The 23,707-nt window shown below is 52.3% G+C and overlaps 1 protein-coding gene and 1 pseudogene across 1 annotated transcript; one reads left to right on the forward strand and one right to left on the reverse strand.

The window, feature by feature from the left end:
- Positions 1–1,086: 1,086 nt before the first annotated feature.
- Positions 1,087–20,798, forward strand: SLC5A9 (solute carrier family 5 member 9). Its single transcript, XM_039885625.1, has 14 exons — positions 1,087–1,300; positions 3,274–3,345; positions 4,329–4,433; positions 4,753–4,917; positions 5,983–6,088; positions 6,924–7,004; positions 7,299–7,504; positions 7,684–7,819; positions 8,270–8,377; positions 10,288–10,438; positions 12,243–12,411; positions 13,923–14,138; positions 17,174–17,333; positions 20,409–20,798. The coding sequence occupies exons 1-14, from the start codon at positions 1,145–1,147 to the stop codon at positions 20,615–20,617; spliced, it is 2,040 nt and encodes a 679-aa protein (XP_039741559.1). The 5' UTR covers positions 1,087–1,144; the 3' UTR covers positions 20,618–20,798.
- A 1,953-nt stretch (positions 20,799–22,751) lies between these two features.
- LOC120622938 (uncharacterized) lies at positions 22,752–22,869 on the reverse strand (annotated as a pseudogene).
- Between the last annotated feature and the right edge of the window lie 838 nt (positions 22,870–23,707).

The following is a 23,707-nucleotide window of genomic DNA, read 5'->3' on the forward strand; positions in this document are numbered from 1 at the left end:
CAGGGCTCACTGATATGCAAGGCTTGGCCGTGCGCGCACAGGCTTTATCTACTCTGGTGGTTTCAAAGCCTCTGGGTGCTCCCTTCCTGGCACTCTCTGGTCTCTTTGGATGCTAAATTTCCTGATTAGCCAACACATGGGAGTGGCTGCTGTGGGCCTGAACCTGCTGATTTAGGGTGAGATAAACTGTGCAAGGGTTGGGACTCAGCCTCAGCATCTGTGAGGATGGGGTTAGGGGGCAGGGTACATGGGCAGTAGATTCCTGAGGGCCAGGGCAGGCCCTTCTGGTGACGAGGGTAGGAGGAAGTGCACTCAGCTGGCACTGAGAGGTGGGCAGGGCACAGGCCATGCCAACCACGGACACCAAGCTCAGGCAACCTGCCCTCGATCACCCTGCAGGTCAGTGAGACGTGCAGCTGGGACTAGAAAGCAGGCTGCCTGGGTCTCGGGGCAGATGGTGTTCCCTGTCCCCGGGGAGCTCTGTGTCTCTTTCAGGAGTTTGCATTTGTCACAGCATGGGGCAGGACTGTGGACCCAGAAGATATGAATTCTGGCCCTGTTCTGTGGCTTGGAATAAAAGTGTCTCTTCCTGGGCCTCTGTTTCTTGCACCGTAGGAAAAGGGAAGATGACACCTGGGTGGGTTGGAGGTGGGAGCACGTGAGGCTGCTTTGCAAGGATAATAGCAGGCTCCCTCCTCCCGCGTCTCCTCCCACAGAGCAGACCAACTGCAGAGAACTGACTCCTCCTCAGAAACCGGAATCTAGGCCCAGCTCTGCCTCTTCTGGCCTGTGCAACCTTTCCCTCTCTGGGCCTCAGTTTCTCCTCTACACAAGCAAGAACTTGAACACTGACTTCTGAAGTTCCTCGCAGCTCCAGGATTCCAAGACTCTGCTCCGCTCCTCCTCTGGAGGTGAGAGTGTGCGCGTGCACGTGTGTGTGTGTTCGTGGGGACAAGGAAAAGGAGTCTTGCAGAGGGTGACAGCGGTTAGGGAAAAGCGGGGGCCAGGACTTTACGTGCCACGGGGGCTCAGAGCTTTCTCAGCAGCTAGTGGCACCTGAGGCTGTTTAATCATTAAAGGAAAAGAATGAAGCCAGGAGCGCCTCAAAGTCCAGCCTTGTGGTGACCGACTCTGACAGAGGAGCATGGCGCTGGCAGCAATGGGGCCTGGAGCTTCAGGAAATAGGGTCAGGACTGTGACAGCTCCACGCTCAGCGATGGGCCCCGGAGTCAGCCTGCATGCCTACGACATCGTGGTCCTGGTCGTCTACTTCATTTTCGTCATCGGCGTGGGGGTCTGGGTGAGTAGGTCTGGGGCATGGCAGAGGAGGCAGAGGAGGCAGAGGCGTGCTCTCATCTCCAGCTGGTCCTGGAGTCAGGGACCAGGTGGGCAGATGGAAGGCAGGTCAGGGAAGCACAGGGGCTGAGGTGGAAGGGCCTTCAGGAATCACCCTCACCAGTCCCTTCTTTTAAAGATGGGCAGACTGAGGTCCAGAGAGGGGTGTGACTCGCCCCAATTCACACGGCAAGCCGGAGGCAGGCCAGGACTGAGCCTTGTCTCCTGACTCCTTGTCTCTACGCATCTGCTGCCTTGGGCCCCACCATCCCTGGCCACCCTGAGCCCCATTTCTCCCCTCTCTACCATGCTGAGATCCCCAACTCTGCAAATGCTTGACCCCTTGCCTACTCCACCTTCCCCTAGTCTGTGTCTGGGCAAGAAAGGAGCAGTGCTTTCTAAAGGAGCTGGGGTTCCTGTGCTCACGGGAAGGTCTTTCTCCCAAGGTCCTTCTGTCAGCCACTGTTCACCGAAACCTCGGTGCCATGGAAAGGGGCCAGGTTTTGAGGTCAGCGGGCCCTAAGTTCATATCCTAACTCCAAAAGTCAGGGCCACATGGAACATACAAAGCCTCTCTGAGGCTCAGTTTTCTCATCTGGACAATGAGAATAAGGACTACACAGTAGAGTGGTTATGACAATTCAGTGACATGACCCATTTAAGCACCTGGCACAGTGCCCTGCAATAAAAGACTGCTGTTATCACCACGGCATTGGAGAGAAATGCCAGCACCTTTAGACTCTGCCATGAGGCAGACTGTGAATAGAGCTGCCTAGCCGGCCACTTACTAGGCTGCGGCGAGGTCATATCCTCTCTGAGTCTGGTTTCTGTAAAGGGTGGGGCGGGGAGGTGTGTGGAAGAGAGGGTGGGAGCACTCCCTGCCTCCCAGGGCTGGTGTGAGGATGAAGTGGGCAGACGATCACTGGCTCCTGGGAGGAGGTCAGCTGTGAGAAGCACTAAGTCCTCACTGACTTTGGACAAGTTGCTCCCCGACTTTGAGCCTCAATTTCCTCACCTATGAAATTAATTCTTTCTGCTCATCTGGGCTCCCCCGAGACCAGAGATGACATGGGAAAGTTCAAGCAAATGTTTAACAAGCACCAGGCCCTTGACACACTGATCACTTCCTAGTCACCAATTCATTACTTTTCTTTGGGGAAGAGAAGCTTCTGTAAATTTCCCTTTTCCCTTCCTCCCCTTCCGGTATTTCTCCTTTGTCCAGGCCCAGTCAGAGACCTGTTGGCTTCAGCATCATAATAACGGCTTTGAGTTTATCCTTCCCTCCCTGCTTCCCTGCCCTCACCCACTGTGTCCCCAGAGAAAGTTCTTTTACTCCCCATCCTCCTTTGGTTCTTCAAAGCGATCCCCACACAGGCCGCTAACCGACCACCTACTGGTGCAGGCTGGGGTTTGTTCCAGGATCCGGCGTGCTCTGACTTCAGGCCAGAGCAGGAGAAGCCCCCAAACAGAGCCTTGCCCCTGCCTGAGCCCCAAAGCCCCCATCAGAGCTGCAGCTGCACCCTTAGGTGTCCTGTGAGAGGAAGGGACAGGGCGGCCACTGTGCACCTGATAATGAGATGCCAGCTCATTTCCTGAAACAAAGCTTGGACGAAGAGAAAGACAGGGAATGAAAGTGCGTAATAAATAAGAACAGTCTCCTACGCTGCACAAGGAGATGGCGCTTGTGCCATCGTGGAGGCTTTGTGCCTCCCTTAGCTCCTTTGCTCTTCATACCAGCCCTGGGAGATGAGCAGCAAGGCGCAGAGAGGAGGCGACCCTCCCAAAGACATGTAGAGTAAAGATGGTGCAACCCCCTGCTTCAGTTCTCACCCTCTGCACCCCCACAGTGCCTGTGCCGGGGGGTAAGGGGTCTGGGGGAGGGCTGAGGGTGGGGGAGGGAGGCTCAGGAACCCTCACCTCCTGCCACTTCCTTTTCAGTCTTCCATTCGTGCGAGCCGAGGGACCATTGGTGGCTACTTCCTGGCGGGGAGGTCCATGAGCTGGTGGCCAGTGAGTTGACCTTCTTCCGTCCCCTCCTCCTGCACCCGCATCCTCGTCTCATCTTCTCCTGACAAGGCAACAGCCTCCCGAGTGGGTTTCTTGGCTCTGGGCTCCTCTCTGGTCCAAATACACCTGCAACTTGAGCAATCTTGCTAACACATACCTTGGACAAACACCCACTGGGCATCTCCTAATGGGCAGCAGCCTGGACACGGGACCTCCAGAGCTAATCTAGAATGTTCCTGTCCTAGAGAAGCTGAGTTGAGCTGGGCAAAGGGCCTCATAAACAACCTGATCACTGCTGAGCTATACGGGGAGCAAAGGGGCTTTTGAGAGCTTGCAGGAGGCCTCCGACCTCTGGACAGTGGAGGTAGGATTGGCAAAGATTTTCTTGGGAAGGTGATACATCAGCTTAATACTGAAGAACAGTTAAATGAGGAAAATTATAGAGGTAAAATCCCTCAAGAAATTGCTCCTTAGACTTTGTGACTTAGGCTCTTCTTTCAGGCCACCCCACCTGTTTCCTCCATTCTCTGCTTCGACTTCCTTCTCTCCGAAGGGCCTCAGATCGATGGCCTGGATCAGAGCTTTATCCTCCCGACATGGAGCCTGCTCCTCATGGCTTCCCATCTTTCCCACTTAGCCACTCACGCACCAGGTGGCCTGGAGCAGTGACTTCATTTTTCCTAATATTAATTTCTTCCTCTGTGAATTAGAAAGACGAATACTCATGCCTCCAAATCTTTGTGGAGATTAAGTGTGTTAGCACACATAAAATGCCTAGGACAGTGCCTGGCATACAGGAGGCAATTAATAAATGTCAGTTTTCTCCCTGTTCCTCTTTGCTTTCCCCACTTCCTCTCCTCTTTCTGATCTCAGATTTCCTGAGTCCAGGCCCTGCTCTCCCTGCCTCCTTCCCAGCTCTGGAAGCTCATGGCCCTGCCTCTGATTAAAACTGACCCCTGACCCTTGACTCCACTCGTGTCTTGCAGATTGGAGCATCTCTGATGTCCAGCAACGTGGGCAGCGGCCTGTTCATAGGCCTGGCTGGGACAGGGGCTGCTGGAGGCCTTGCTGTGGGTGGCTTTGAGTGGAATGTAAGGAAGCTGACCTGGAGGCTTCTCAGGGCTACTGGGGTCTGAAACCACCTCACCCTTCCCTGGCCTTAGTCCTGAGAGCAGCCTAAGATGTGCCTGGGGAGGCTGCATGGCGAATGGAGAACCCGTTTTACAGATGAGGCAGCCAAGGCTCAGAGGAGGCAGAAGGACCATCAGAGGTCACACAGCACTGAGATCAGATCCAGGTCCCTCGCCTCCCTGCTCAGGGCTCCCCCTCTGCACGGCACCACCTCTGGGTAGGAGACACTGCTGCATCTGCATCCAGGTTATGGATTCCTCTTCCTCCCTACCTCCCCAGGCAACCTGGCTGCTTGTGGCCCTCGGCTGGATTTTCGTCCCCGTGTACATTGCCGCTGGTGTGGTCACAATGCCGCAGTACCTGAAGAAGCGATTTGGGGGCCAGAGGATCCAGGTGTACATGTCTGTCCTCTCGCTCATCCTCTACATCTTCACCAAGATTTCGGTGAGTACTCGCTCTGGCGTGGCTGACTTCTCTCTCCGAAAATGCTGAGTATGGGGCACAGCTTGCTGCTGGCTGGCTGGCTGGCTGGCTGGATAGAAGGAAGAATAGGAGGAAGGAAGAATGAATCCACAGACTTTCATCACACACTCCTCTCAGGGGTGGATAATCAGAGATGAACAATACATGTTTGTTGAGTGAAGGACAGTCCCTCCATTCAAAGACCTCATAATCTAGAGTTCATCCATTCATTCACATATCTTTCCATTAACGGATTCTTAATTCAGTACTGTGCATTAATTGCCTCGATTGTTATAGTTAAAAAGGTCCTTATTCTTCCTCTACTGACCTAGCCTCAGAAAGCAAATCCTACATCAAATGATTTGTCCAAGTCCAAGGCCAGCTCTGGGACCTGAAGTAAAGTTCGGGTCCTATGACCAGTCCAGGCCTCCTGCCGCTCCGTCACGTTGAAGCCCCTGGAATGGGTTCACGACACAGCCATGGAACGGGATCGGCGAGCACGCAGCGAAGGAAACCGAGCCGCTCGGTTGCCAGCTCCGGGGCTGGAGAACACTGATGCTTGTGAACCACCTCAGTCAGCGCAGGCGGACGAAGGGCCTCGGGCCCTCGAATAAACCCGAACACGGGGGTTAGAGCCGGTGGTTATCTGCACCAGGCTCCTCCTCGGCAGGTCGGCGGTGCGCCCCCGCTCTGTCGGGGAGCAGCCGGGGCCTCTCCGGGGTTCCAGTCTCCTCCCCTGTGGCCTCTTCTTCTGCCCCAGCTCCTTGCTTCACTTCCTCAGTCTTCTGCCCCATTCCTTCGCCTCGCCCTTCGCGGCGGACAGACCACTCTGCTCTCGGTCTCGGCGTTTTGTGCGGCATATTCCTCTGCTTTCAAATCTCCGCTGCTGCTCGCGCCTGCGAGATCGAACCCTTCTTCCCAGGGCAGCACTGAAGGCTCTTCTTCCTCGTCGTGCGAGGAGGGCTGACAGTAGCTGGCGTTGCTGAGCCGGAAGGTGACACACCCCGGTGGCCACACCGGTTGACCTCCTGTTTCCGGGCTCTGCAGACGGACATCTTCTCTGGAGCCCTCTTCATCCAGATGGCCTTGGGCTGGAACCTTTACCTCTCCACGGCGGTCTTGTTGGTGGTGACAGCCGTCTACACCATCACAGGTAGGAAGGTCAGAGTGGGGTGCGGGAGCCACGAGCAGAGACCTGGGGACAGGGGGAGGTGGAGAGGGAAGCTTCGGGCACGGAGGGAAGGACTGGAGGAGAGAGAGGTCCCGAGGGAGGGGCCGAGAGAAAACAGACCCTGAGACAGAATGAGAAACGGGGAGAGAGGGAGACAAAGAGCGGCAGACGGAGGTGTCGAATCGGAAGAGAGCACAGAGGACAAGACTGAAGCGACAGACAGGGCAGGGACAGGAGGGAATAGAGCCAGCTGGAGAGGGGCAGGGAAGGAGAGACATTAAGAGATACCGAGGAGACTTACTGCAACAGGGAGCAGGGTTCTGATTAGGGGACTGCCACCTGGACCAGAGTCGCTGCGGAGGGCTCCAGACAAAAGCCACAGACCCACCTTCCTCTGGCCCCTCCAGAGCACCTCTCACAGACCTGGACACCCTGGGACAGGCTCGGGGCAGACTTCCAGAGGCTAAGCCGGCCTGGAAAGCTGGGGGACTTAAATGGGCATTCGGGTGGGGAGGGAGGGATGACACCTGCTGGAGCTAAGGACACACAAAAGAACAGACGTGGGATATTAAATAACGACAAGCAGCTGCGGCCGGGTCAGCCACAGGCAGAGGCTGTCAGGGTGAGGAGCTGAGCCTATGACTGTGACTAGTCACCACCCGCCAAGGGGACGCAGTCCAGGGAAAGGCAAGGGCTGGAGTCCACCCGCGAAGAGGCCTCTGGGTGGCCTCTCCCCAGGGTGGCCACGCACAGGGCGGGCACCCAAAGAGGAGCCCCTGTTGGCGCTGACTGATGAGCCCTCTCCTTGGGTCCCCAGGGGGCCTCACGGCTGTGATCTACACGGACGCTCTGCAGACAGTGATCATGGTTGGGGGAGCCCTGGTCCTCATGTTTCTGGGTAAGGAATACACCCCACCCTCGCCCCTAAATTCCGCTCTCATCTGTCTTGGGCTGTCACCTCCATGGTTTGATGGGAACTTTCCAGAGCACAGAGTCATATCACCCCTTCCAGGCCAGGGGCAGGATTCTCTCTATGCCAAATCAGGGGTCTGAGCCCTGCATCCCTCCCCCATCCCCAGGTCCCATGCAAGCTCCAAGCCTCGTTGCCCCATGGAACTGGGAGTTGGGGGGACACGAGACGGGCCCAGTGGGGCCTCACGACTGCTTCGCTCATGGTGGTCTCTCCCCACAGGCTTTCAGGAGGTGGGCTGGTACCCAGGCCTGGAGCAGCGGTACAGACAGGCCATCCCTAACGTCACAGTGCCCAACACCTCCTGCCACCTACCCCGGCCCGATGCCTTCCACATGCTCCGGGACGCTGTGAGCGGGGACATTCCTTGGCCAGGCCTCATTTTCGGGCTGACAGTGCTGGCCACCTGGTGCTGGTGCACGGACCAGGTGATGATGCCTCAGCCAGGTTTGGCCCTGCCCACCACACACTGGGGTGGCTCCCTGCAGGAAACCGGGTGTCTGGATGCACAGAGGCTGGGACCCACTCTGGGACCTCCACAGGGGCAGAGGCAGTGACCGTATCTGGGCCCAGCCCTAGTGGCTTGCCTCCACCGCTGCCTTTCCAGGTCATCGTGCAGAGGTCTCTTTCCGCCAAGAGTCTGTCCCACGCCAAGGGAGGCTCAGTGCTGGGCGGCTACCTGAAGATCCTGCCCATGTTCTTCATCATCATGCCCGGCATGATCAGCCGGGCCCTGTACCCAGGTGAGAGGGGCCCCGCCTGGGCTGTGCTGGCCGTTTTTAAGAGCATCGAGTAAGTATGTCTGGCTTCGTGGGCTGAGCATACAGTAGTTATTTTGGCAGACGGAACTTGGTACCGGATGTCATTCTAAAATCTTGCTTTTCCTTTATAAGGGAAAGATCAGTTAAAGCATTTTTGGTGCCTTCCAAAGAGATTTGTCTTTTATCAGGATAAAAGGCCTAAAACCCAAAAGAGCTTATCAGGCTTTGCAGAGTACTGTATGGTCGAGAGCTTTACCAGCAAGAGCTAAGTCATCGTAACCAGACATCTACCTGCCCTTTGAGCCTCTGGGTGCTGGCCCCAGCCAGAGTCGCCAGTGAACACTTCCATGTGGGGTCAGAAAGCAAACATTAGGCCCACTCGAAGAGGCACAGGCGGATGATTCAGCTCTACGGCCGTTACTTCTTTTGCAGACGAGGTGGGCTGCGTGGACCCTGACGTCTGCCAAAGCATCTGCGGGGCCCGAGTGGGATGTTCCAACATCGCCTACCCCAAGCTGGTCATAGCTCTCATGCCTGTTGGTGAGTCCCGTGTCCCCCGTGCCACCTGTCCCTCCTACCTCCCAGCTCCCTTCAATCCCCGGTGCCCAGAAGGGACAGCATTGAGGATAGACATGGGCGGGAAAAGGAATAAAAACATTCACCTCCACACCCCCCCTCCCAATATGCACACACAGACACACACAGACGCATAGACACACAGACACATGCTTTCCATAGGCGTCTGTGAGGCTCTGCTCTGTGCCCTGCTCCTGGAGATGCAGGGGTAAAAGGTAGGCCCCTGGTCTCGGCTCCACATAGTCTCCAGTGTATTTGGGCTCACAGAGGCCACAACAATGTGACCAGGGCAGGGACACAGTGGAGCTGAGGGAGTCCTAAGGAGGCACCTGACCCACTTTGGGGAAGCTTTCTCAGAAGAGAGGAGGTGGACCTGTGTCCCGAGGAACATCTTAGACAAAGGTAGAGACGGGCGGGAAATGTCTGGGAGACCTCTGTGTGCAAAGCCCAGGGCCTGGGCAGAGCATGAAGTCTGAGCGGCACGTAGCTCCAGGTGGGCTCGCATACAGGGGGACTGAAGACAGCCATCGTGGAGAAGAGGGGTAGCCACACCTGGTTCTGGAGCGTAGCCTTTACTCTGCGGGTGATGGAGGGTTGCTGGGGGTTCGAGGCCAGTGTGCGTGATCAGATTCGTGCTTTAGAAGGACCACACTGCCTGGAGGGTTCAGCTTCGGGGGAGGCAAGGGGGTGATGCTCGTGGGGTTGGCAGTGGGCCAGATGAGGGGTCACCTGGCTTGGACCAGGTCAGTGTCTTCGGAGAGGGAGAAAGGAGGTTTAAAAGACACTTGTGAGGTGGAATGGGCAGGACTGGATGGCCGGCTGTATTTGAGGGACAGAGAGACAGAGGGATCCAAAGAGGGCTCCCAGGTCTTGGGCTGGAGATGCTGAGATTGAGGACATAGGAAAAAAGGCAGGTTTATAAAGAGAGGTCGACGAGTTGAGTTATCCCTCCCCCCAGTAGAATAAGAAATGAATCCAAAAAATAGTGGAAATGGTCGGGAAGCGGGGCGGCCCGGCTATGACAGAGCAGCCGCAGAGGGAGGGGGCGGGAGCAGGGCAGAGGAGGGTCTAGGGCATCTGAGGAGTCTCTTATGGAGGCACAAAAGACATTATTAACCCAAGGAAGGAACAGAGGCCGCAGAGGAAGATGCTGGCCTCGCTTTGGGATACCTTGAGTCTTCCAGGGAGACAAGCAGGAGGTGGTTAAAGGCTTGGACTTTGGGGTGGGGAGGAGGACTGAGGTGGGGCCAGGCAGCTGGTCTCCCCAGGAACGAGCAGCTGTGTTTCTAGACGCTCGGTCTTAGAGTCAGAGGGACTTCAAGAATCGGTGTGGCCTATCCTCTCTTGGTACAGGAGGAAAAATAGGCCCAATAAGGAAGGACTTAGTGACAGATCACACAGCTAGTTATTTGCAGAACCAGGAAACAAATCTAAGCTTTCTGCTGCCCAGGCCAGGGCTCGGCTTGGCACCAATGTCAATGAAAAAGGTACAAAACACTGAAAATTATGAACAGTCACACCGTCCCCACCAGCAACCCATTAACCAAGTGTCTACAAGCTCCGAAACCCAGACTGAGACGTCAAGCTGCAGAGGACCATGAAGATCGCCTAACCTCACACCCTTAGTGGTGTAGCTGAGGAAATGGGCTCAGGGAGGACAGATGGCTCACCCTAGGCGGAGGCAGAGCCTGGCCAGAGCTAAGCCTCCGGTTCCCTGGATTCCTTATCTGTGCGGGTTGGGAACCTCATTCAATACCTTCCTCATCCCATCCCCATCCCAGACTCCTGACTCTGCTGGGTGCTGCAGCCCCCATGCCTCCCGGCAGAGCCAGCCTTAACGGCCCGTCATCCATGGAGACCCCGTCTCTCCCCAGGTCTGCGGGGCCTGATGATCGCCGTGTTCATGGCCGCCCTCATGAGCTCACTCACCTCCATCTTCAACAGCAGCAGCACCCTGTTCGCCATTGACGTGTGGCAGCGCTTCCGCAGGAAGGCAACGGAGGAGGAGCTGATGGTGGTGGGCAGGTGAGCTGGCCCGTCCTTCCAGGCGCCCGCTCCCGTGGGCAGGCCCCCTCTCCCTTCTCCTCCCTGCCCTTGGTTGCCTGGGGGAGATGTGGCTGGGTCTGGGCCCTGGACTGGTAGTCAGAGCTCCCGGTTCCAGCACCAACTTCCTACGTGACTTCAGGTAAGTCCCTCCCCAGCTCTGGACCGCTTCCCCCTCTCCGGAATAAGGAAGAAAAAAAAAATTTCTTCTCTTCCTGTTCAATTTTCTCTTGGAATAGATCAACAGGGTCAATGAGAGAAGCTGACGAGGAAATGAAAGGTGAACTGTATAAGTGGGAGGAAGTGAGCAAGCCGCTCGCTCCCAAGGTCTTTCAGACCAGCTCTGGCTTTTTTCCAGGGTAGCAGAAAGGTTATTAATTGATTTCATCGGTCTCACCCTGAGCATCCACCTTGCATCATGCCTTTGTGCTGGGGCCCTGCCCTGAAGGTGTGCACAATTTAATGAGAAAGGCAGAGACATAGGTAATGCAGTGAGGGGCCTGCATCGATGGAGTTGTTCACAGGAAGTTTGTGTCTAAAGGATGCAGCCTTGAATGCCAAGCTAAAGAATTTGAACTTCATCTTGTAGGTATCGGTTTTACGCTTTTCAAAGTATAACTTGGTGGCTAGTTTTTCTTTTTCTCCCTAAGCTGGGGCTTTGTAGTTTACATAGGATTAAGGGATCCTTTCTGAAATCTTTGCTTCATCATTTAAGGCTCTATAACTAAGTTTTCTGGACTAATATGTTCATTCTCTCCTTTGGGTAGATGGTGCTTGCGTTTGGAAAACCTGCTCTTTTCCCTATCCCTGTCTTTGCATGCACCATTCCTTCCACCATGATGCTTTCTGCTCACATTGCCTAATGGATTCCCACAGCCTGCTCATCGGTACCCGAGCCGGACAACACACAAAGACTATTGAAGGACCTGAGTGGAGGACACATTGTGCAAAGAGGCAGGGATGAGACGCAGGGAGGCCACTTGAGTAGCTGCTGCTCTAGCGGGGCCAGAGAGATAAATGGGAGGAAAAAGAGAGGTCAGGACAGGTGTGCAGAGATATTTCTAGAGGAATGTCCTTTGAAAACTGCACACTCAATTGCCGGGTGCCTATTTACTGCTGCCTATTTCATTGATCAGTGGGGGTTTGGTGCCATCTTCTGGCCATATGCATTATTGCACACAACGCATCAAAGCAAAGTTTTTCATCAACTTGGTCATACATCTGCAAAATTACACAAAGAGAGTGCTTTGGGGACTTGGGCCTGAGCTAAGATCGGTTGAGCGGGAGTCAGGAGATGAAGTTGGAGTCTATTCTATGCACTAAATAGTAACATAAGGGAGAGAGAGTTAGAGCTGGAGAAACCCAGCGAAGGGAGAAGTCCCTAGAGGCCAGAGCCATCCTGGAGAAGCAGGGTGTCCAACACGAGGTTTGAGTGTGAAAGAGAAGGAAAGACATTCCAAGCAAAGATCAGAGGCCACTTATTGAGGTGGGTGGGGGGGGTGAAAGGTATGGATTTCTCCCCGAAGAGCAAGTGGCTACATGACCCCCAAAGCGCCCAGTTCAAAACTTCTGGGTCTCTTAGGTTCAGGAATTCTGATATTCTGGGGTTTTAAGAGTCTAAATTTCTGAAATCTCACCATTTGGGATTCTGGTCTCCTAACATTCTCTGATTCAGCGACCATACATTCCCTTTCATCTCCCTTCCTGGTTCCTGAGCATCTCCTTCACCCTGCCCCATGCCTGCCACCCTGAGCTCTCCTCACAGTGTCCTGTGCCCTCCTGGCAGAGTGTTCGTGGTGTTCCTGGTCATCATCAGCATCCTCTGGATCCCCATCATCCAAAGCTCCAACAGTGGGCAGCTGTTCGACTACATCCAGTCTGTCACCAGCTACCTGGCCCCACCTGTCACCGCCCTCTTCCTGCTGGCCATCTTCTGCAAGAGGGTCACAGAGCCTGTGAGTACAGAAGCCCACTGTCTCTTCCATGTCACCACAGGGTCAGGAAAGCTGGTCTGATCATAGCCTGGCCTCTCTCTGTGACCTTGGAAAAACCGGCTGCCCCTCCAGGCTTCCCTCTTCCCACCCACAGCATCGGGTCTAGATTCACTCATTCACTCAACAAACATCAATCCCATTATGAAGGCTCCAGGATGCCATGATTTACAAGGTTCACATAGGTGTGCCATCACTGGGCCAGCCAGGAGAAAAGATGATTTGATAAGCAATAATAAGAAAGTATAATGGCTACTAGGAGAGTAAAGGACAGAAGCATCTAACCTATGGGACTCTTAGGAAGGGATCAGGGAAGCCATGAAGTGACATCTGAGCTGAGAACCAAAGGATTAGTAGGAGAGGAAAGGGAAGCGTTATGTGTGAAAGCCCAAGACAAACTAGAAGATCTCTAGGGTCTGTTTCATCTATAACACTATAAGGTTTTATATGTAGGAAAAATAATAGCAATGATGATGATGGACAAAGTGTGAACTTACATGGTATTCATGACACTGCACTGAAATCTAACAGAAGACTAGGAGGAGCTAAAGGTACCAAGGCTATAACTTTGGTTACTCTGTAGACTGTAACCTTGGTTACTCCCCAGGACAGTCTAGACAAGGTCCAAATCTGCTGGCCGTACCTTCAGGAGGTAAGGGATGTCATGGACAGAATTGCACAAGAGCCATGTGAGAGCTCGAGGTAATGGCAAAGGAGATCGCAGAAGCCCCTCTCCCAGTGGAACAGGAAGCAGGGTGCCCGCCGGGGCCTCCTGTTCGCAGGGTCTGACCTTCTGCTGACAAACACGGTGCCCAGCAGGAAGCAGGACTCTGGATGTTTCTGCTCATTTCAGGGTTTTTGAAATCGAGATTAACATCTTATTTATGAAAGTCCAAGTTATCTGACTCTTACATATAGGGAACAGTATGGGTTAGGAATGAACCGTGCTATAAAGAAGAGATGGGAGATGCCAGAGCTTTTATTTAAAAAATAAATAAATAAATAAAGACAAAAGCTGGAGGGAAATAGAAGCAACGAAAGGAAGATGTCGCTACTGATTTCTGATTTATAACAGAAAGCTCAGAAAAAGGATCCGGGTGTTCCCTGCCATTTACAGAATCATATTCCATCCTAGTTGAATATTAAGCATCTATATTTAGTACTTATTAATGTGTCCTATCAGTGCACATGAGAAAACTTTGAGTCAGGGAGGTCGAGTCACCATCTCAGTTATTCTGGAATGGAGCCAGGATCCAGATCCTCATTTGTCGGTCTCTGGAGCCTGTGCTTTTTCCCATACTCAACTCTGATCGCCTCCAAGTGAAGATAAAGCCTCAGCATTAAGGGGGAACTCACTCAGAAGGACTTGCAAACACTAACCGACCAGTGGGAGAGAGACTTGGGCCAGAGTGACTTGTAGCCTCCTAGGGCCTCCCACCCGGGTCTCATACCTGCCCACTGCCCTCTCTCCACAGGGAGCCTTCTGGGGCCTGCTGTTCGGCCTGGCGGTGGGGCTTCTGCGCATGGCCCTGGAGTTCTCGTACCCAGCCCCCGCCTGTGGGGAGGTGGACTGGAGGCCGGCCATCCTGAAGAACTTTCACTACCTCTACTTTGCACTTGTCCTCTGTGGGCTCACTGCCATTGTCATTGTCGCTGTCAGCCTCTGCACAACCCCCATCCCTGAGGAAAAGGCAAGTGGAATGCTCATGCTGAACCCCCACCCCCAAATTGCCCCTGCTCCCCCGCCCCCAGCACCTAGAATTCTACCACTGAGTTTTACTCCTTTGGGTTATGGTCTCACCTGTTGCCATACAGATGTCCTGGGGAGGGGGAGCTCGTTGGGTTATTAATTCTCAACTGCAAAGTCATTCATTCAATTGGAAAATTACTCAGTGAGCTCCTACTGTGTGCCAGGCCCCATGCTGGGGTCACAAATATGAATGGTCCTGCCAGAGACTGTCCATGAGGGGAGACAGATACCCACACAACGGAAACGCGGGCGGATCAAGCTCGAGGGGCAGGCTGAGCACAGAAGGAGTCACCCCTGGGTGCCGGGGATGGCCCTTAACAGGGCGACTTTAGGCCGGACCTAGAAGAATGGTCAGGGATGTGTTGGCTGGGCAAGAATCAGTATGTGAAAAGAGAAACAGAGTCTGCCAGAGTAAGAGCTCAGGTGGGAGTCCTCACCTCTCGTGCTGAGGGACTTACAGGTCCTCGGACATGAGACCAGTCTTTCTAAACTGTTTTTCTTTAGAGCACGTCTCAGTCTGCTAGGGCTGCCATGACAAAGTGCCACAGACGGGGTGGTTAGACAACAGAAACGTATGTTCTCACGATTCCAGAGGCCGGAAGTCTGAGATCAAGGTGCCTGCACGGCGGTTTCCTCCAAGGCCTCTCACCATGACTTGTAGATGGCCGTCTCCTCCTCCTTGCCTCCCCCTGTGCCTGTCTGTGTCCTCATCACCTCTTCTTACAAGGACACCAGTCATATGGGATAAAGGCCGCTCTAATCACCTTATTCAACCTTAATGACCTCTTCAAAGACTCTCTCCCCTCAAACACAGTCACGTTCTGAAGTACTGGGGTTAGGACTTCAATACGTGAATTGGGGAGGAGGACCACAATTTAGCCCGTAGCGGAGCCCATGCCAGACGCTGGGCCCTGAAACTCTGGGTAGAAATCACTGTTAACACCCCTTACCTGTATGGTGCTTTAGAGTTTGCATCGCTTTATATATACCCTTGGTGTCACCCATCCCTACAAACAAGCGGAAACGATCTCCCCTACTGCTCGAACCTTCGGCTTCCTCCATTGTGTGCTGTCTCGCTCCTGCACTGAAGTGTTCCCCAGTTCAGAATCCCTCCCCGGATCCTGTTCTCCTCCAGTTAATGCCTCTCCCCTCATCACCCCTCAAAAACAACTTTCTCAAAGCATGGTCTCCATTCCTAGCCTTCACATCTTGTCAGCTTTTCAACCCACTGCCGTCTGGCTTGCGTCCCCATTTTCCTGCTAAAATCGCTCTCGCCAGGATCCCCACAAACCTTTTTGCTAAAAATCAATGGTCAATTCCCCGTCTTTATCTGAAGTAAATTCTGAGGAGAACCAGACCCCGCTGATCACTTCCTACTGAAGCCCTCTCGTCTGCTCCCGTCCATGACATATTTCCTTTGAGTCTTTTTTTCCCTATCCTTCTGATCACTCTTCTGCCTTCTTCATGGGGTTATTGTTCCGTAGGGATCCACCTGTGACCTATAGCCTTTCTCACCCCACAATGTCCTTGAGTTATCTTATCCAAACCCATGAATTCAACAACCTTCTACGTAAAGATGAAACCCAATTCTCTATTTCAAGCCCAAACCCCTCTCCCAAGATTCAAACCCAAATCCAGTTGCCTCCTGGTGACTTAGAGAAACACTATGCATATACTACTAGTGACACACAGCATAAACATAAAGTAAAGGTTACTGAGAGATATTTACTAGCACGGCAGCAGCCCAGGCTCTCGTGATCCCCCAGAGAGGCACAGCTGGATGCCCTGTGTAAAGTGCCCCATCTGTAGGAAGGTGAGGCAGGCCAGGGGTGCCTGGTTCAGTATGTAACAAAGAGCTGCCTGGCCAGAGAAAGAGTTTTGTTGGAAAGGAGATGGTTCAGAGCTCCATTAGTCACGGTTGGGCCCGACTGACATCAGCCAGAGAACTTGCCGTATTCTCTTCAGAGCCATCAAAAAGGGAGAAGCAAGAAAGCCACCAGAGCTGTCCAGGGCATGTAGGTTTACTGCTCTCCTGGACATCTCCGCTTGCAGGTGCTACAGAATCTTCAAGCTCATCATCATATTTCTGTATATAGATGAACGCTTGTTCTCTTTCTCTTTCTTTCTTTCACTTTCTTTTCTTTTCTTTCAACACTGCTTTTAACAACAACTTTCTGCTGCTTTCTTTTCTTGCTGCTGTAGCACCACTCTCTCTCTCTCTATACTCCCTACTCTCTCTTGCTGCATAACTTTCTTTTCTTTCCTTTTATACATATGTCCCCCTCCACCCCTGTCACACAAATTCATTCCTTTTCCTGCCCAATCTGTCTCTGTGAGACACAGGTGCACCGCTACCCACCTGATGGTCCAAGACAAGGACCTGAGAGCCGAGCTTCCACTTCCGTCCCCCTCTCCTGGCTCATTCAATCAGTTGTCTGTCCGTCTGGAGACCTTACTTCTTAACCTCCCACAGGACGGCTCCCTCCTGTTACCTCGAGCGCTCTTTATTTTTTGCTTCCTTGCAACAGCCTCCAGGCTGGGTCCCTTCAATTCATTTCAAAGGATCTTTCTAGATCTCAGGTCTTAAGAGTCTCTTCCCTGTGCCTAAAGCCTGCAGTGACTCTCCACTGAGCTGGGTTTTTTTTTTTTTTGCCCTTTTTTTTTTTTTTTTAAATATCAATTCCTCAGCCCTTTGTCATGGGGCATCTGCCTCCCTGCCCAGCTTCTTTACTCCCAGCCTAGGAGGTCAGGGCTGTGCCTGACTCGGTGTGTTTTCCAGCATTCAGCGTGTGCTCAGGGAGTGCAGGTTTTCAAAGGAAGTGGTCAGATGAAGAGCCAGGCCTCCCGCCCCCACCCTGGGCTTACTCCTGGCGCTCCTCACTGCTATCACGGCCTCCCGTAATGAGCCTCTCTTTTTCTATGGCCCGACTTCCCTCCAAAGGGAACTGAGAAAGATAGCATTTTCTTTTCCTCCAGCTTGCTCGCCTGACATGGTGGACACGGAACTGCCCCCTCTCAGAGCTGGAGAAGGAGGCCTATGAGGGCACACCAGGGACGCTGGACATGCCATCTGGGGAGCACCCTGCTGGAGGCGGAGGGGCAGAGAACCCCTGCCAGGGCGGGGAGCAGAGCGGAGGTAGGCTGAGGGTATGCTGGGGATGTGCATCACAGAGGAGTGGCGGGGACAGACACCAGGTCTTGGGTCCCCAAAGACCCGATTTGGGAATCATTAAGGATGGGGTCTCTGAGGGAGTCCAAAAAACATTACCCCTCTTTCCTTCCCATGTGGCTATTAAACTATTTGAGAAATAAGACAAACGAGTGAGGCCGATGAGAGCCAAAATATTGCCCTCATTACTGGTAAAATATAGGTGGAAAGATTGAGTTTATATCCACGAGGAGGTGCTCTTCCCAATACTGAACCCCAGCATTAGACAGAGGGACCTATCGGTCACTGACCCTTGTGAGCACCACACTGCCAAGGCAGAGGTGGGGACTGAGCCAGGCATGCCCTCTCCATCCTCCCAAATCCACCAAGGGAAGTCCCTTCACCTCCCCAGGGCTCACTGAGTCTAAGAACAGAAAGTCAAAGGACACAGATCGAGTTCCCGCCACACAGAGGAAGCATCGGGCATGGTAAAGAAATATCCCTCACACACACTTTATTATTTACTTATTTTCCATTGGGCTTAACAATTCTGCCTACAGTCATACAGAAGTGTGGTCGTCTCTCATGAGACAAGAGCAGCCATGCGTCCGTAGAGTGCTATGCATCTTCATAAGTCTCCCCGAGACCACCGCCACTCCTATGGGGAGCCTCCTTGAGCTGTTGACAGGCTGTATAAATTTCACCTCCTGGAGATCCTGAAATGTGTTAAAATAGCACACGAATTAAATTTATTCAAAGGCCACATGGCGTCTAAATTTGAAAATTGGTACGAGGTATAATGTAGCCATTTTCGACATAATGCAGCTATAACCTTCCTGTATGTGATTAAACAACAATGTTAAAATATTCTGATATAATGACATCATAGAGATTTCCCAAAGCATAAAATTCCCAAGGAAAACTTAAAGTCAAAAAATTAAATCAATTCGCAAATTAAAGCCCCAAATCGATTTCTCTTGCTCTTGTGAGTTAAAAAGTTAACGAAATTTAGGTCCTAAATTTACTTTCTGCCTCAGGTAGAGGGAGCCCCCGTTCCTGAGTAGAGTTGGGGTAATTTGGGTAGCTGTCTTCTTCCATTGGTTTGGATGGAGTTCCACCGAGGGCCTCAAAAAGTGTCTTAGCTTCATCTCCAGCGTCTGGTGTGCCAGACTTTTAATAATTCCAGCAAGTTTAAGAGCATCGATAAGGTTATCAAAGCACCAGTTGTGGACCCACATGACTGGCAGCATGGCACTCCCCAGCTCTAACGCCTTTGCCAGGTTCTAGGGACCCTGTGCTTCCCCCGAGGCCTGAGAAGCCTCCCACCCTTCTGGAAGACCTTCACCTTTGCTTAGGGCCCTGAGTCTGGAGAAACAGCCACTTGCCTAGAGGTAATTACATGGGTTCCAGAATAGGAGCTCCACCAATATCTAGGACTCAAAGCTTCTTGACGAAGTCGCACAGGTAAAAGCCAGTGGTCTGCTATAAAAAAACTATCCATAATGGGGAATTTAGTCCTTTACAAACTCCCAAGGTCAGAACCCAGATCGGCTTACTTCAGAAGCACCACCAAAACTCAAAGTCACCTACCCTAGTCTAATCATTTGCCCCAATTTTGCAAAATGTAACTTTTTACTTCTTATCTGAGTTTTGTGGTCCATGCATGAGATGTTGGGGTCTCAAAACTGCTTCTCCCCTCATCATTGCAAAGACCAGGTCCTGGCCCAACAAACCTTATGGCATGGAAGAAACAATTTGAGAGCACAAGCTCTTTGCAGGTGAGACAGCTACCAAGCGAGAGGAAAGTGGAAGGGAAGAAGCTATGAAGATAGCTCTCAAGGGAAAGGAGAGAGGGCACAGCTTCTACTCTCCACGGCCGAACCAGGACTAGACAGACTGCCACGATCATGGTCACGGGCAGCCCTCCCTGGTGGCCCCCATGCCCAAAGGCAGAGCCTGCCCTTGGAGAAGCAGAGAAATACCAAATCCTTGTGAGTGGCTTGCTCTCAAAAGGGACGAAGGAGACACTGAGTCAGTGGAGAGGTTCAATGAGAGAGATCCCCCCAACCACCAGGAGGAGTGAAAGGCAGGGAGAGGCAAGCGCTGTCCTTGGCGAGAGCTCCTTCCCTGCCAAAGGGAACGTAGGAAATGAGGAAGAAGCGCCCGCCTCTCAAGGCTGCAGGCGGGAGAAGCCTCGACTGTGTTGCACTCAGGTTAAAAAGCAAAATGGTAGTACAATTTTGAGTCCTAAAAAAGGAAAGTTAAAAATAAATTTAAGGACAACAGAGTAGATCTGAAAGAAGTATATACATCCCAGGTTGTAGATAGGTTTAGATTTATTGAGTCATTGCTCACCAATAACTACCCAAGTGACTCAAAAGACAGTGTTAGGACCGGCCTGTAAAATGATAAAACAGTGTAATCCAAGAGCCAAATTCATGTTATGGCTCTTGGTGCAGCTCTGCATCTATGTGACCTAAAGCAAGGCCCTTTCTTCCTCTGAGCCTTTTCCCCCCTGCAGAACAGGGCAAACTCCATTGGCTTATTTGGATGAGAAGGATCTTGCCGCTCAGAAAAGCTGAATGAGCAATTTGCATAGGGCCTCAGTCCGGTGATGGCAGAGCTGGCCCTGGAATGTGGCTTCCATCTCAGTGCCCTTCTCCACAGCAATGTGGCAGTCTGTCTGGTTCAACTGCTGCCTCCTTCCTGAGTGAGATAATGCCCCCCACCCACACACCCCACATCCTCATGTAGGGTGTGTGTCCTGAATTTGAACAAACTGCACTATCCTCGCCCCTTAACACACCACCTGCCCTGCAACAGTGAGATGCTTCTGCTCAATGACTGTTCGGATGCCGAGACCAGGGTCAGAGCTCAGTGCAGAGTCCCATCTCGGCAGAAAGGGCTAAGCCGATGGTTCCATGTCCCACCTCTTCCCGTGCACCTGATTCCTTTGGTTTCTCACCATCTCTCTCCATCCCCTTCTCTCTCTCATCACTCCCCTTTCCAATCTTGTCTTCCCTCCCTTCTGCTTTCCTTCCCCTTCTGGCTTTTGTCCCTCAGCCCCACGCAGGTCCTGGAGAAAGCTCCTCTGGGGCTGGTTCTGTGGGTTCTCTGGGGGTGTGGAGCAAGCCCTGAGCCCAGCAGAGAAGGCTGCACTGGAGCAGAAGCTGACCAGCATTGAGGAGAAGCCACTCTGGAGACGTGTCTGCAACATCAATGCTGTCCTCCTGCTGGCCATCAATGTCTTCCTCTGGGGCTATTTCGCATGACTCCACAGACCTGGCTTCTGCCGAGACAGACGAAACACAGCCCAAGCCCGGCCAGCCACAGAGACAAGATTTCCTCCCATCTTGCTGTCCAAACTGGAGACCAGAGAGGCTCAGACTGCAAGAGCACCTGAAGAGCCCCGAGTCCAGATGCACACTTGACCAGTGGAGAAAGGAGGCCCAGAGCGAGCACTGGGTCTGCGCAGGGCCACACAGCGGGACTTGCACTGGCTTCCTGATTTCAGCTCTTTCCATTACATTGCCTTAAAATCCTACCTCAAAAGCACTGTTTCCACCTTCTTGGTGAGTCTACTCAGGAGCATTTACTCAACTTGTGTCTTAAGGGTAAAAAGTAAAGAATACAAGAAAAGGGAGGGCAAGAACGTTGCAGAGATCCACGTGCATCTTCGCTCACCCATATCCCTTCCTTTTCCCCCTTCTCCTTGCCCCACCGCTCTAGTTCCCAATCCCCAGTCATGTATTTCTAGCAGGCATCTACCCAGAAGGACCTTATACTTCCATTGGCTGCTCCATGTGGTGGCCGTCAGACCCAAAGGAGTGAGGGACCAGGGTGACAGACGGTGTTCCGGGCAGAGAGTACTGGGGTAAGGGACTCCTCGGCACTTCTCAGATTCTGCCTCTTCCTACTCTGTCATCCAAACATGTGAGACGTCTCCATGGGCTTGAGGAACTGAGAGTCCAGTTGGAGAGATGTGACTTGTTGAAAACAAGGGAATTGAGACAGGCTCCTCTGCGCTTAGGAATAAGCCCTGCAGAGGGCCAGTGTGGACGGCCACGGAGCCCCCGCAGCTGCGCCTGTGCCCTTGTCCCTTTGCCTGAGAGGTGTCTGCCTACCATGGAAAACATCATGACCCCACTTAGCTGTCCTTCCTCCAGGAAGCTGCTTGGTGCCCCAAACTGGGTCAAGGTCCCACCCCTGTTCCTACATCCTCTGACCATGCTTCTGTGGCAGCACCGATCACGGTACTGCGATGTTTGTCTCCCCATTAGATTGAGTCCTCCAAGGGGTAGGGAACAAGGACTGTGTTCCAAGTGACTTTGTCCCCAGAAAGTAACAGGTGTTTGATAAATGTTGCGTTCGTAATTCTCCAAGGTCCCGGTAGGCTGTCCACTGTGGCTGACTGGGATGTGACTTGGGGAGCCAGCTGGTGGAGAGAAATCTCCTTCAGCTGGAGTTTACACACTGAGTCTCAGATGTTTAGAATGAAACCACAGCCCCATCCCCTTGCCAAAGACACAGGCATCTCTGTCTATGGGCCCTATTCTCATCGGATCCCCTTTAATGCTATCTCTCGTCATCACTCTATACTAATCACTCGTCATAATTGAAATTGAATAAAATTCTAGTTCTTTGAGGTTTGAAGTATAGCCGATGCTATGAATACCTCCTGTCGCCGCTGCCTCCAAATTTCTGTCCACTGACCACTTGACCTCATCTGTGGTATGTCACATGGCTGTGCTCTTCTCATGCTCCCTATAGACACTTTCTGGGAATTCAGCTTTCTCCCCTGATTTTCCCCCAAACCACAAGTTTTTGTGCGGAACTGATTATACTGAAGGTTTGGAGAGGGGGAAAGTTTTAAACCATAGAAGCACAATTTAAAATTAATTAGTGAACTTCCCTATCTTCAAAAGCTCCTCGGCATCCTGCTATGAGAATTTCCCCAGGTCTTCTCAGTCCCCAGCTCCTACTGCCTGCTGTGGTTCTCAGTGCCCCCATCCAGCAGATTCTCACCTCTCCCCAGTCCTCCACATTGGGCCCCCTCTTCAGTTTTCTCTCCCTTTGTTATGTGAAGTCTCATCTGGGTTCCAGACCTACCTCCTCTAACCTGAAGACTCATGAGCGTGCTGTTAAACATAGTAGAACTGTAGCAAGATGGCTGCCCTCCTTCCCTACTCTCTTTGCCTGGTTAATTCCTACTTGTTCTTTACATTTCAACATAAAAGTCATGTACATCCTAAGAGAAGCCATATTGTTTTAGTGGATGACCTCCTTACCAGGGCCACCTGTATCCCGGAGCAAGTAAGTCTCAGCACCCAACATATAATCTCATGGTCCCCTGAATTTACTTTCAAAGAAAGTGTCCAAGTGATATTTTAAGAGAATTATTTTTTATGCCTACAGCACCTGGTCTTCCTAGGTGGTCTCCCATCCAAGTACTAACCAGGCCCAACCCTGCTTAGCTTCCAAGATCTGACGAAATCAGGCACATCGGGGTGGCATGGCCATAGACTCCAAGTGATATTTTATTAATACTCATCTTCACCCCTAGATTTTAAGTTCCCCACCTCCCTGAGTCCCCATTACCTAGAAAACTTGGTACATGATGGGTACTAAAAAAATGTGTTGCACGAACAAATGAAAGAATGAATTAATGAATGAGTAAAAGAGCATCCTTAGGAGAGGAAACCAAATACTTAGCAAAGCACAGAAGTGGGAAAATCTTGACACAATCAGGAAACAAAGAGTAGTTTAAAATGTCTGGATTGGAGGCTCATGTCTAATGACCACTGCTAATCCATCTGTCTTCTTCATGCAAGTGAGCTCATGCTGCATTCCTGCTCCTACATGCTGTCTTGGCCAGGTGCATCTGTGCAGGGCACCACCTGCACATCTGTGAGTGGTAGCCCTGCCATGTTGGGGAGTGGCTGGTGCAGTGGCTGGGAGGTCAGCAGAGGTCAGCTCAGGGAGGAGTTTCTATGCTAAACTTGGGACTTCACCGTCTCTTACCTGAATTATCACACCAGTCTCTTGACTGTTATCTCTGTTCTCAGTCTCTCCCCTTCCAGTTCACTCTATGTACTGTAGTGAGAGTGATCTTTGTAAAATGCAAATCTTGTATCATCCACCTGTTTAAGGTTCTCTGCAGACAATGTTTCCTAGCCTGGCATGAGGCCCTGCTAGAAATACCTCCCAAGGTTCAGCCCTTGGTCTCCCGTCTTTACCCCAGCCAAAGCCACGCTGTTCTATGCGGTGGTCAAGAGCAGGGAGTTAGAAATCTGAACTTTTGGAAATAATCTTAGCTCTGCCACTTACTGACCAGAGGGAAAGTAGCTTAACCTCTCTCTCAG

The sequence above is a fragment of the Pteropus medius genome, unplaced genomic scaffold (genome assembly GCF_902729225.1).
Source record: "Pteropus medius unplaced genomic scaffold, Ma_sr-lr_union100, whole genome shotgun sequence".
NCBI classification, from domain to species: Eukaryota; Metazoa; Chordata; class Mammalia; order Chiroptera; family Pteropodidae; genus Pteropus; species Pteropus medius.